This window comes from Panthera pardus, unplaced genomic scaffold (genome assembly GCF_024362965.1).
Source record: "Panthera pardus isolate Hobbes unplaced genomic scaffold, ASM2436296v1 HiC_scaffold_10, whole genome shotgun sequence".
Taxonomy (NCBI): Eukaryota; Metazoa; Chordata; class Mammalia; order Carnivora; family Felidae; genus Panthera; species Panthera pardus.
Genome location: NW_026526655.1, coordinates 11,380,772 through 11,392,866, shown reverse-complemented (window position 1 = coordinate 11,392,866; position 12,095 = coordinate 11,380,772). Strand labels below are relative to the sequence as shown.

The 12,095-nt window shown below is 42.5% G+C and overlaps 1 protein-coding gene across 11 annotated transcripts in view; it reads left to right on the top strand.

Annotated features, from left to right (window-relative positions):
* Window positions 1–863: 863 nt before the first annotated feature.
* AGFG1 (ArfGAP with FG repeats 1) overlaps window positions 864–12,095 on the top strand; it is a 72,569-nt gene continuing 61,337 nt past the window's right edge. For all 11 annotated transcript variants that reach the window (XM_053904227.1, XM_053904224.1, XM_053904222.1 and 8 more), the window contains exon 1: window positions 864–1,149. In XM_053904227.1, the coding sequence (XP_053760202.1) occupies window positions 983–1,149 (167 nt within the window). In that variant the 5' untranslated portion in view covers window positions 864–982. The remainder of the gene's footprint in view (window positions 1,150–12,095) is intronic.

Genomic DNA, 12,095 nt, shown 5'->3' with positions numbered 1-12,095 from the left:
ACGGGTAGGTTGGGCTGAGGAAGGTTGCCTGCCTTACAGGCATAAATCAATTGATTACATCTCTCTCGACCACGGTTCCACATTTGGCGATGTCTGAGGATTTTTGGTGGCCGCAACTGGGGGTGGGGTTGAGGGGGCGTTCTGACATTTAATGGATAAAAGGCTAGGGACGCTGTTCAATATTCTCCAAAGCAATAAGACCGCCGCCTCACCAAAACATTATCAAATGCAAAATGTGAATAGTGACAAGGCCGAGAAACCCGAATACAGAGCGGACACCAGGGTAAGGGTCCTGGGTCAGAAGGCAGCTTGCGGTGTCTGGGGTACAAACGAAAAGCCAGCGTGGTGGAGGAAACCAGGATGGGGAGAGAGGCAGGTTGGGGTAGGTGAGGGAGCACCTTTTGGAGCACGATGAGGAAGTTGGAATTATCCCCAAAGCAGTCGGCAGCCCCTGAGAGAGTTTTGAGCGGGGGAGGAAGTTAACTCAGGTAATAATGCGCTTAGCACATCCAAGCTGTCTAATAACTACAGTCCATCGCTACCATCACCTGCCTATCTTTGCTACTTTGCCCCGGCCCAATTCCAGGCCTCTGCGCGGCCGCAGCAACTGACTCCTCCTGGCCAGCAGAGGGCGCCGGCCGCCACTTGGCCTCCGGCCGCCCGGGGCGGGCCTCCTCTTGCCGTCCCCCTTCCTCGTCTTTTCCCCTCAGGAGAAGTCGGGAAGGTGGCGGCGGCGGCGGCGGCGGCGGCGGTTGTCCCGGCCGGGCCGGTGGTGTGGCCCGTCAGCCCGCGCTCCGCAGCGTCCGCGCCGCGCCCAGCGCAGTCGAGTCGAACCGAGGCGGCCAGATCCGGCGCGGGCGGCGCGCGCTGACGGAGGGCGGCGGCCGCGGCCAGGGCGGCCCGTGGGACCGCGGGCCCCCGGCGCAGCGCCGCCCGGCTCCCGCTCCCGGCCCTGCCGGCCTCCTCCCTCGGCGCCGCGGCCATGGCGGCCAGCGCGAAGCGGAAGCAGGAGGAGAAGCACCTGAAGATGCTGCGGGACATGACCGGCCTCCCGCACAACCGAAAGTGCTTCGACTGCGACCAGCGCGGCCCCACCTACGTGAACATGACGGTCGGCTCCTTCGTCTGTACCTCCTGCTCCGGCAGCCTGTGAGTGCCGGGCCGCCGGGCCGCCGGGCGGGGGTGGGCCCTTCCCCGGGGCTGGGGGCGGGGGGGAGCGGGGGCGCCGGGCGGCGCGGGAGGCCGGCGGGGGCGCCCGCTTGGGCCGGCGGTTGGGGCGCGGGCTGGCGGGGAGGGGCGCGGCGGAGGCCGTGGGGCGGGTTGCGCTCGGCCCCGGCCGCCGGGCTGGGGATGCGCGCTTTCGGTTTCTCGGGCCGAGGGTCCCGGCCCGGGGCAGGCTTCGTGGGTGGGGCGTGGGCGAAGGTGGGGTCAGGAGGGGGCGCCCGGGGCGAGCATCTCTGCGCCCCGCGGAGCCGGCGCCGTCTCCCTCGGGCCTCTGCTCTCCGGGGCGCTGACCCGATGGGGCTGAAGGGGAAAGACCGGAGGAGGCTGGGGAGGGCCGTGCGGGTCTTTTGTGTGCCCCGCTTGGCGGCGGCCGGGGCGCGGAGATCCCCGGCGAGGCACCTGCCGGGAGCCCGCAGAGAGGGGGTGGGGGTGGGGGGAGAAGCTAGGGTGGGAAAGAGCAGGGACGCTTAGGCTGGGCTTCCTCCACCCCTCCCCCCGCTCCCCGGGTCGAGAGAACCTAGGTCACTGGGAGAAAGCAGGCACTTAGGAGGAGTAGCAGGATTAAATTGTCTTGGTGGCAGAGATGTGAATCCCAAGGGAAGAAGTTCGAGAGGCTTAATTGCGAGAGAGGGAGGCAGAGAAGCAGATGGGAGGTGGTGGGGTTTTAGTTTTATGGTCCAAAGAGAGTCTTGAGTTTGGGGAAAGTTTGAATGCAAATAAGGTACCGACTAGAAGCTGTGTCATGGTATCTGGAAGACTTGTCTATCAGCGTCAGTATCTGTATACAGACAGGGGAGAGGGGACGACAGCATTTTGTTCGGAAAAACGGAGACTACCTCTTGAATCGTTTGGGGTGGTTTGTATTTGTTCTTCTTCGGTTTATTAAGCTTTATTTTGATAAGGTTTTTGTCACTGTGAAATTTCCTTTGGAAAGTTTGCAGATGATTGTGGAACTGCCGAGCTGCTTTTGGGTACTAATTATCTTGGCAAAGTGGTGGTCACTAAATATTCTTAAAACCTTTGTTGTACCAAAACATCCACTTGAGTTCTTCATTGGTAGCATTCCTTCAAATAAAGTAATTTGGACCCCATCCCCCCCCCCCAAAAAAAAACACCTTGTAAGATTAATACTGAGGCAAAGTATATAATAGATTAGAAAACTCATGTTTAGAAAATGCAGGACGTGCCTAGCAGCCCACAATTCGCTTTTTTTCCCCCTTGGGCAACAAGATGTTATTAGCCTTCCATGATGTTAATTCTTCAACAGACATTTATTGGGTGCCTCCTGTGTTTTGTGTGAAGCCTTGGGGTGTGCTGATGAATACAGCAAAATCACTGTGCTTTTGGTGCTTACACTGTAGGGGAGATGGTAATATAAGTAAATGAGAGAAATGTCAGGGGTAAGTATGCTAAAATGTATGTGATAGGAGAGACCTTGTTTGAAACGTTACTATTTATTTTTAATTTTTGTTTTTAAAAAAAATTTTTAATGTTTGTTTATTTTGAGAGAGAGACAGAGAGACAGAGTGTGAGCAGGGGAGGGGCAGTGAGAGAGAGAGAGGGAGGCCCAGAATCTGAGAACCCGTGTATCGTAAGATCTTGAACTGAGCTGAAGTCAGATGCTTAACCAACTGAGCCACCCAGGTTCCCCGGAAGGTTACTCTCAGATTGTAGTCAGAGAAGCACTCTAAGAAGTTGGTAAACAGTAATATTATTGAATTACACAGAATTGTAGAGCTGGGTGATATCTAGAAGAAAGTCTGGTTCACACTTCGCGTTTACAGATAAAGTTAAGTGACCTGTATTGGGCAACTTTGGTTCTAAAATGAAGGCCAACAGTCTGGTGATTTAAATGTATTTGGTTTCTCTTATGTGCATAATGGTAAGTATGTTCTGCTTTTACTAAGCACAAGGTCGTTTGGTACATGGGAAATACTTGGTTTGGAAAAAAAATGTCTATATTTACTGTTTTGAATTTCTGACATTTCTCTGTAGTCCTTCATAAGTATAGCAGGGCAACATTTAGTCTAGGCAGCAAATGTTTAAGATCAACAAATATTTACAAATTTCTTCCTAAAAGCCCACATTTCAGAAGCATTCTATGTAGAAGGATATCTCACTATGCTGACAATTGCTTATTTTAAGAATTTAATCTGTGATAGATAAGACTTTATATCTCCATTCGCTGGTGATTCTGCATATATTTATTGCTCACTTGGTCTGTGTCACATACATTATGGGAGGCAGTGGGGTTACTTGGATCCTACTGTCTTTAAGGAGCTTGTATTCTAACTGTGTAAACAGTGGTGATACGTTGTAATATTTCCTTTCTCTAAAAACTATTCATGAAATATGTAAATGGATAGAGAAAGCTTCACAGAAGATTTGATTTCTGAACAAAGACTTTTAAAGGCAAGATCCATGTGGCTGGCTGCTTCATGGTGTTGAAAGAACAAGTACTTGTGAGCTAGATAAACCTGATCTTGAATCCTGGCGCCATTTATTACCTGTGTGGTATTGAGAATGTCACTCAGTCTCCTTGAGTTTGAATTTTCTCATCTGTGAATAGTGAGGATAAAGTTTACCTTGTAGCTTTTGGATGTAGATTAGTTTTCAGTGTTAGAGATAACCTGTTTAACATCTCACTTGGGGGAAAAGCCATTCCGTGAGTGGCAAACAGTATGTGAAAGACATTGAGATGAGAAGCACCCTTATAAAAATCTATCAGTTTGGATTCTTCAGATGTGACTCAAAACCTTTGTTCTGAAGGGAGACTTTTTCCAGGGGCTCGACGATGTTGCCTAGATTTCTCTCAACCCAAGTTGGCAGCTCCCAGCCCCTGCAAGCTGGGTACTGCCTTAATTCCCGCCAGTGTCCCAGCTTTTCCAGAAGTTCTGCCATCACTCAGGCATGTAGCTACCTTGAACCGGTGCCCTCATTGGACTCACTATCCACAGTGACTTCACTGGGGCAACAAGGGTCCCCAGATAGAGTCCTCACGTCAGAAATCTGGGATTCTTGGGAAGGAAAGAAGAGATGCAGGATCTGATGGCTACTGCAGAAATATTGAAGGGACAGGAGCTCCTAAGGATTTCTGTCCTTGAAAAGCAATGATAAAGGAAAATAATTTGAGGAGAATAAAATAACTATTGAGTCTAATAATTACATGTTTGCTATGGAGGTGACACAGTATATTTGGAAGAATATGAATTTTGAAATCAGAATCCGACACTGCCACTAGCTTTGTGACTTAGGGCAAGGTATTAAGCAAGGCCACTGTGTGCACGTTGTCCTGGATCCTTTGGGAAACCTTGATGTGCCTAGAAAATGCTGATATGCAGTAAATGGTGTCTACTGTCATGAATTCTACATTTTAGAGGTTAGTCACATACCCTTTGTCATTCATTTAGTGCTATCTTTGTTCACACAAATTGAATAAGCATCTTATTGTTTATATTGCTAGACCCTCAGAATCTTTTCTTTCCTGATGATTGTCCTATACCTGTTTGATGCTCATTCAGAGTATATGACAATTCAAATTGTGAAACTTGAAATGTAGATGGTTAAACGATTTATTACTGAGCTAGAATGGGGGTATTGTAACAGATTGATTTGTCACTTTCTTTCTGGTCCTACCTACAGAAATACTTAAAATTATGAATGGACACTCCATTACAGCCAACAGTCAAACATTGCCTTCATGTTAAGGAACTTTTAGTTGATTTAAAGACTAGTTTTAGACCAAATTGGGGTGGCTGGGTAGCTTAGTTTAGCGTCCGGCTTCAGCCCAGGTCAGGCATGATCTCAAGGTTTGTGAGTTCGAGCCCCACATCAGGCTCTTTGTGGTCAGCACAGAGCCTGCTTCGGATCCTCTCTCTCCCTCTGCCGCTTCCCTGCTCATGAGCTTTCTCTCTCTCAAAAAAAAAAAAAAAAAAAAAAAAAAAAAAAATTAAAAAATTTGGGGGTGCCTGGGTGGCTCAGTTGGTTAAGCAACTTGAACTCAGGTCATGATCTCACGGTTTGTGAGTTTGAGCCCTGCACCAGGCTCTGTGCTGACAGCTCGGAGCCTGGACCCTGCTTCAGATTCTGTTTCCCTCTCTTCTTTGCCCCTCCCCTGCTCATGCGCACGCTCCCTCTCTCTCTCTCTCTCTCTCTCAAATATAAAATAAAACAAAAATTAAAAAGACTAGTTTTAGACCAAATTATTTAATATTGGCATAATCAGTAAATAAGAATTGTTCGTCTTTAAAAAGTAATTCATGTTTTTCAAAAGGGTTTAGATAAGATAAAAAATAACATTTGAGAAATATTTTGTCCCTTCTAATACCAGGTATTTTATGTGGACAGTGTATTTAAAATGGGAATTTCAATAGGTGTATAAATGTAGCCTGATACTAACTTATACTTTATTAATTTTGTGTGCATTTTGACTCATGGTGAATATTTTAAAGTTAGATGAAAAGGCATCTAGTTTGTTTTTATACAATTATTAGCATTAGAGTGGATTGCAATCAAATAGTCTTTTGGAGCTCTGTTTATAATAGTCAGGATCTTACGAGATTACAGTGGGCAGTGATTTATATCTTTAATTCCTTTTCCATTTTTTTTAGTACTCTAATGTGGCTGTATTCAATGAGATGTTTTGAAAATTTAGTACAATTTCAAATTAGTGTAAGTGGGAAGACAATGAGATACTTCAGTTATGAAGGACACGATGTTTTTAAGCAAATATTCATTAGGTTCCCAGCACTAGTACATGTGTTGGGGATACAATTCAAGTATTTGTGGAAATAGAAAATGTAATAATAATAATAATAATAATTAGTAACATTTATGGAGTGCTAGCTGTGTGTCAGGCAGGATTCTAGTAACAACATGAGGAAAGTACTGTTACGTTTATCATTTATCGAGAGCTGTTTAATATAATAACTTGGTCATCCAGTTGGCATGGTATTTGGTAAATATATAGTTTAAATGAAGATTATGTAAATAATGACACGTGAATTGTTTCCATAAAAACGACTTCAAATTGTAAAATTAGCATACATTCTTTTTTTTCTAAAATATTTTAATGTTTATTTTTGAGAGAGAGAGACACACACACAGAGCATGAGTGGAGGAGGGGCAGAGAGAGAGGGAGACACAGAATCTGAAGCAGGCTCCAGGCTCTGAGCTGTCAGCACAGAGCCCGACGTGGGGCTCGAACTCACAGACTGCGAGATCATGACCTGAGCCGAAGTTGGAAGCTTAACCAACCGAGACACTCAGGCATCCCTAGCATACATTCTTAGTGCTTTGTTGTGATACTTTGGTTGATGTTGGGATCCAGAACTAATGCTGAGTCCACCGCTAGCAAATGTATAAAGGTTTCCCATGGATTATTGTAAACTGTTTTGAACTCTATATTTTGGGGAGTTAGATGGTAGATTTTAACTTCGTTGGATTTTAAAAGCAGGACAGACAGTTTATGGATGTATCATGCATTTTTACTTCATAGCTATGCTTTTCAAAAAAATTTAAAGGAACTTAGTTGCAAATGTGTTTTCCTAACTTTGAATTTTGTTCAGAAACTGCTGTTGTGTATTGTGAGTGTAATGGGAATATGGTGCTGTTTTGAATTTGGCCTATCTACACTGCCATGAATGAATTCTCTTACTGTTTTCTATACCTGAATTGTAATGAAAACCTCCTATCCTATGCATTTAGGATTGATAGTGATTAGATTCATTAAAAATCAATTATGTATGTATGTGTGCATATGTATATATGTTTTTATATACTTAGTTTTTTTATTTTAATGTATAATTGTTAATTTGTCAGAGTTTTTTGTAAAACCTAGACTTTTCTTTGAATGTGGTTCCACTGACTAGATTCTTTGTCCCTTTGCTATAACCCAGACTCACATTGTGTTGTTTACAATATTTAGAATTTTTTTTTTTTAATGTTTATTTTTGAGAGACAACACAAGCGGGGAAGGGGCAGAGAGAAGGAGACACAGAATCCGAGGCAGGCTCCAGGCTCTGAGCTGTCAGCACAGAGCCCCACGCGGGGCTCGAACCCACGAACCATGAGATCATGACCTGAGCCGAAGTCAGACGCTTAACCGACTGAGCCACCCAGGCGCCCACAATACTTAGATTTTAAGTTGCTTTTAAAGCAGGTTGAGTGCGGGATTGTTCTCGATCTTCTCTTCAGTCTTTTACAATTCTTGTCTACGGTTAAACAACAAGTTTTCATAGTGACTCAATTAAGTCTCCAAAATACTTCGTTTTTATGGAAACAATTCTCATGTGTCGTTATTTTACATAATCTTTAATTAAACTGTATATTTACCAAATACTGTGCCAACTGCATTACCAAGTTGTTATATTAAACGGCTCTTGATAAACATGAAACTCAGTTGGAAGGAGCAGGAGAGAGCCGGCCTCCTAGCTGGGAATGTTTGCTGCGCAATAGGCATTTGCTGTAGGTAGGTTGTTCAGCAGGGAGGAGAAACATGGATTCCTCCAACAAATTGATGAAGGGGGGCTGTTCTGTAGTTTTGTGAGCATCTTCTGTCCTGGGAAAACTCATAAGCATATATGGTATGGTGGCATCCTGTTTTCACCCTTTTCTAGACTACGTGCATAATGCTCATATTCTTGAGAAAGTCCTGTGGAGATAATCAGAACTAGGTGCCGTTACTCTTCCCATTGATCCCCCTGACTTCTTAATGTATTTCCCACTTTACACAGTCAGAGTGGTAATTGGTTAGGAATACCCACCGTGGATTCCTCTAAGGTGTATAAAAAAAAGGTAAATCACTCATAACCTGGAGTAGTTAGTAGCAGGTTCCTTGTGACATCCTTTACAGGCCCACACCTGAGAACTCTTGTCTTAAGAGTTGGATGATTGGATGTGATTAGAAGGAAATTCATAACTGGCTTTACGGTAGCAGTGGGAAGCTTGTTTGAGTTGTTCGAAATATGAGGAATGACAGTTTTTTTTAAGTTGGAACATATTTTTTCAGACTCCTGAGTAAGATGTAGTCTCCTTTTGATTGGAACCATACTGTTTCAGAGAGAGGGAAGTCATAAATACACCTTGCTTTTATTCTGGTTGCTTCTTTTAAGAGGTACATTAACTGCAGCATGCTCTAAGGAATTTTACCAGGATGATAAGCAGATTTAAAACTGCAGGAACCAGAAGTAAAGACGGGTGGGTTGGGGAGCTGTATATATGGTCACTGTCTTTGGGTAATTTTAAGGCCTGTATGTGGAAGAGGTAATAAATTTATTCTCTGGGAGGAAATGGGAGACGTGTATGGAAGTTATAGAGAAGCATACATGTTTACAAAAGGAAGAGAGAAGTTTTTTGTAATTGTCAGATTCTAAAAATTCTGTTCTTCCCCCATGTTTTGTTAAACTGTGCTAGCTCTTTGATGGGGAGAGTATTAAAATCACTACAACTAATAATGTGGGAAAACATGAAAACTCTTCCTCATTTCTGTCTTCAAAGCTTTATCTCCTACACAGTGAATTTTGGTAGTTCTAAAACAGTTGTGTTCAGTAGGTACGTCTATAAAAAGATCGCTAGTGTCTAGTAGAGAGACTTGATACCTTTGAAATTTAAAAAATTCCTCAAACTTTTTCATCAAAGAAAGCAACCTGTAAATTGTATGTCAGTTAAACTGGGCTTTTTTTTTTTTTAATTTTTTTTTTTTAACGTTTATTTATTTTTGAGACAGAGAGAGACAGAGCATGAACGGGGGAGGGTCAGAGAGAGGGAGACACAGAATCTGAAACAGGCTCCAGGCTCTGAGCTGTCAGCACAGAGCCCTACGCGGGGCTCAAACTCACGGACCGCGAGATCATGACCTGAGCCGAAGTCGGCCGCCCAACCGACTGAGCCACCCAGGCGCCCCTAAACTTGGCTTTGAAGAGCAAGGACTCTTTGTATCGATTCTTTTTTTATGTTTCATTTTCAATTCGGTTTTAATGTTTATCTAAAGAATACGTGCACATAATGTAAAAAGGGAAAGGCTTATAACGAACAACAGTCACCTGTTCCCTTCCTCCATTTCAGATTGTCCTAGACAGTGACTGTGAACTCTTGTCTCTGCCCTCCTTCTGTGTTTACCTTAGTATTTCTAACTAACATAGTTACAGCTATTGGAAGTTTTTTTTTTTTCCAGTGTTGGCTTTATATATTCACTTCTCTGTTGTACAAAGAGGAAATAAGGATTTGGTCCTCAACACTTCTCTCTCCCTTTACATCTACTGTTTCTACCTCTTCCATATAATGTTATCACCGTTGTTGGTTAAATCATTATTTAGTGTTTGCCTTGTTGCAAGTATGTACGTATTCTCAGCTGAGACCTATAGTATGTTATTACTATTATTTTCTTGCTTATACAAACTTTTCCCTGAAGTTTGTAATTGTTTAGTTCTCTTCATTTGTTTTCCATGTATGTATCATTAATATATCCCCAGATAAATAATCTCTGGCTGAGGCATAAAACTTCTTTCAATATGATCAGACGCATCAGGTACCTTTTTTTTTTTTAATTGATAAATCTTCTCTGGGCACTTCTGTCATCTTCTGGCCTGGTCATGCTTCTCTCTAGACCTACTATGCAGTGGTCATCCTGGGACTTTTCTTCTGCCTTCATTTTGGAAATTTCTTTTTCATGTTTAACCTGTGTTAGACCCTCTCTTTCCAAGAGCCCACATCTTCATTAGCCTCCTGATAAAGATCAGTGGGAGATAGTTTTGAGAGCTGTATGACTGTAAATGTCTTATTCTGCCATCATTTTTAAATTAATCGTTTGTCTCCATTCATAAGGGTGGAAATACTTTACCCTTGAAGTTTTAAGGCATTGCTTAATTGTTCAGATCCTCAGTATTGATGTTAGGAATTAGGAAGTCTGATGGTATTCTTCGTATTCATCAGTAGACTGATGCAGCCTGCTGATTCTTCATGTCCCATTTTCCCCCTCCCTCTTTGGGAGTATATGTGATCTTTTTTTCTCTTTTCTTCTTCTTTTTTTAATCCCTGCTGTTCTGAACCGTACATTGAAGTATTTTGGTTAGGTCTTTTGTTCATTATTTTAGCCATTCTTTTGGACTCGTTGGTTTGGAGATCATGCTTTTTTAGTTCAGAGGTATTTTCTCCTAAATTGTTGTTGGTGACTGAAAAAGAGCCTGGCTGCCATTTTTCTAGGATCCAAGTTGAGGAAGAAGACTAGAGGCACATAATCTATCATTCAGTTTGTAGAAAGTCCCAGTTAAGTCCCTGGTTTTTAGCATGGTACCTAATAACAGTCCTTAGTCTATTTGGATAGTCTCTGCAGATTAAATTTTCCTTCAGACTTCTGCCTAGGGCCTGGTAGGGGTAGTCTTGTGGCTGTAGTGGAACTGGGAGTTTATTTTTGACCCTATGTAATCCCCAGCCCCACCCCCGCCAGCCTGCCTGGGATTCCTTTTGTGAATCTTTAAGGGGTTCTGTAGTGGGAATGAGCTTCTAGTTGGCTTCTCTCTGAAGGAGATTCTGTTTTGCTTTTCTTGATTCTGCAAAGTCAGTTACTGCTGTTATATTCACTTTTTATTTTCCAAATTCTGTTATTAGAGAACTACCGTATACTTTTGGCCTCCTTTATTCTCTGTTCCTGTCTCTTTGTGAGTTAATACCATTTTATTCCTTTGCTTTCATTTCAGTGAGGTTTGGAGAGGTTTGTGAAGATATTCTTGGGTTTTGTCCACTTTTAACTGGATACCTTAATTAGGTTTAAATTGTTACTTGAGTATTATTTTTTTTAGATGTTTTGCATAAGTGTTACAAGTACCTTTTACAGACCGTATTTGTGACTTTCAACCCTCCCCCCGTAAAAAAAAAAAACAGGTGTGGTTTACATCGTGTGTGTGTGTCTGTGTGTGTGTGTGTGTGTGTGTGTGTGTTCAGTATTTTTAAGTTGGGTTCTGGATAGACTAATGTTTTGGAATATCCAGTGCATGTTAGTGCCTTGGCATCCACAGTTTGTAGAATCTTGATAACCTGTTAAAGTTGTCTTCCATCTGCTGTAGATTTTAAAGGTATAATTTTTTTTGATATGAAACATTATTTATATGTAATATTTTTACTACATAACTAGGATTGGGATAGATCTAAATGTCATATTAACTTTATTACTTTAGATCAATATTAGCAACTGCATAAGTTTCCACAGGCTATTAAAATATTTTAACCAGCTTTTCCCCCAGGGGGAGAAAAACAATTAATAAAACTGAATAAGTGTTCCTATTCACCCAGCACACATTGTTATTTGAGTTGAACAAATGGCAGTTTGCAAGATTGTTTGAGGCATAGTTAAGAGCAGCATACTGGTGGACATACGGAATGACTCACACCATCTGGTTACAGTCATACCTGGGTGGTGGTCGTTAAAACTAAAGCTCCTGGGGATCTGCATATGACTTAATTATACTGTGAAAACATATTGGGCTCCACCAGTAGGTGACTTTGGAACTTCTTGAAACCAATTAACTGGCACACATGCTTTCAAAATATCAATACTGCTGTTATTAAATGAGTCATTACCTAATTCTTTTTTTTTTTGCACTAAATTGGAGACTTAAAATGTGTATTTTAGGATCTGCAATGGGTGGTACTTCAATATTGGCACTATAAAAATAATGTGGCTTACTTGCTCAACACTTTCATCCAGTAGTTATGACTAATATCATTACAGTAAAATGTTTTATAAACACTGAACTCACATGACAGCTAGACTGGGCTTAGCAAAAAAGGGAAGTGGCAGCAGCTTTCACAAATCCACCTTTAAAGTGACTAGATAAATAATTCAGTTTTGATCAGATTTCATTCATTTAAATGAT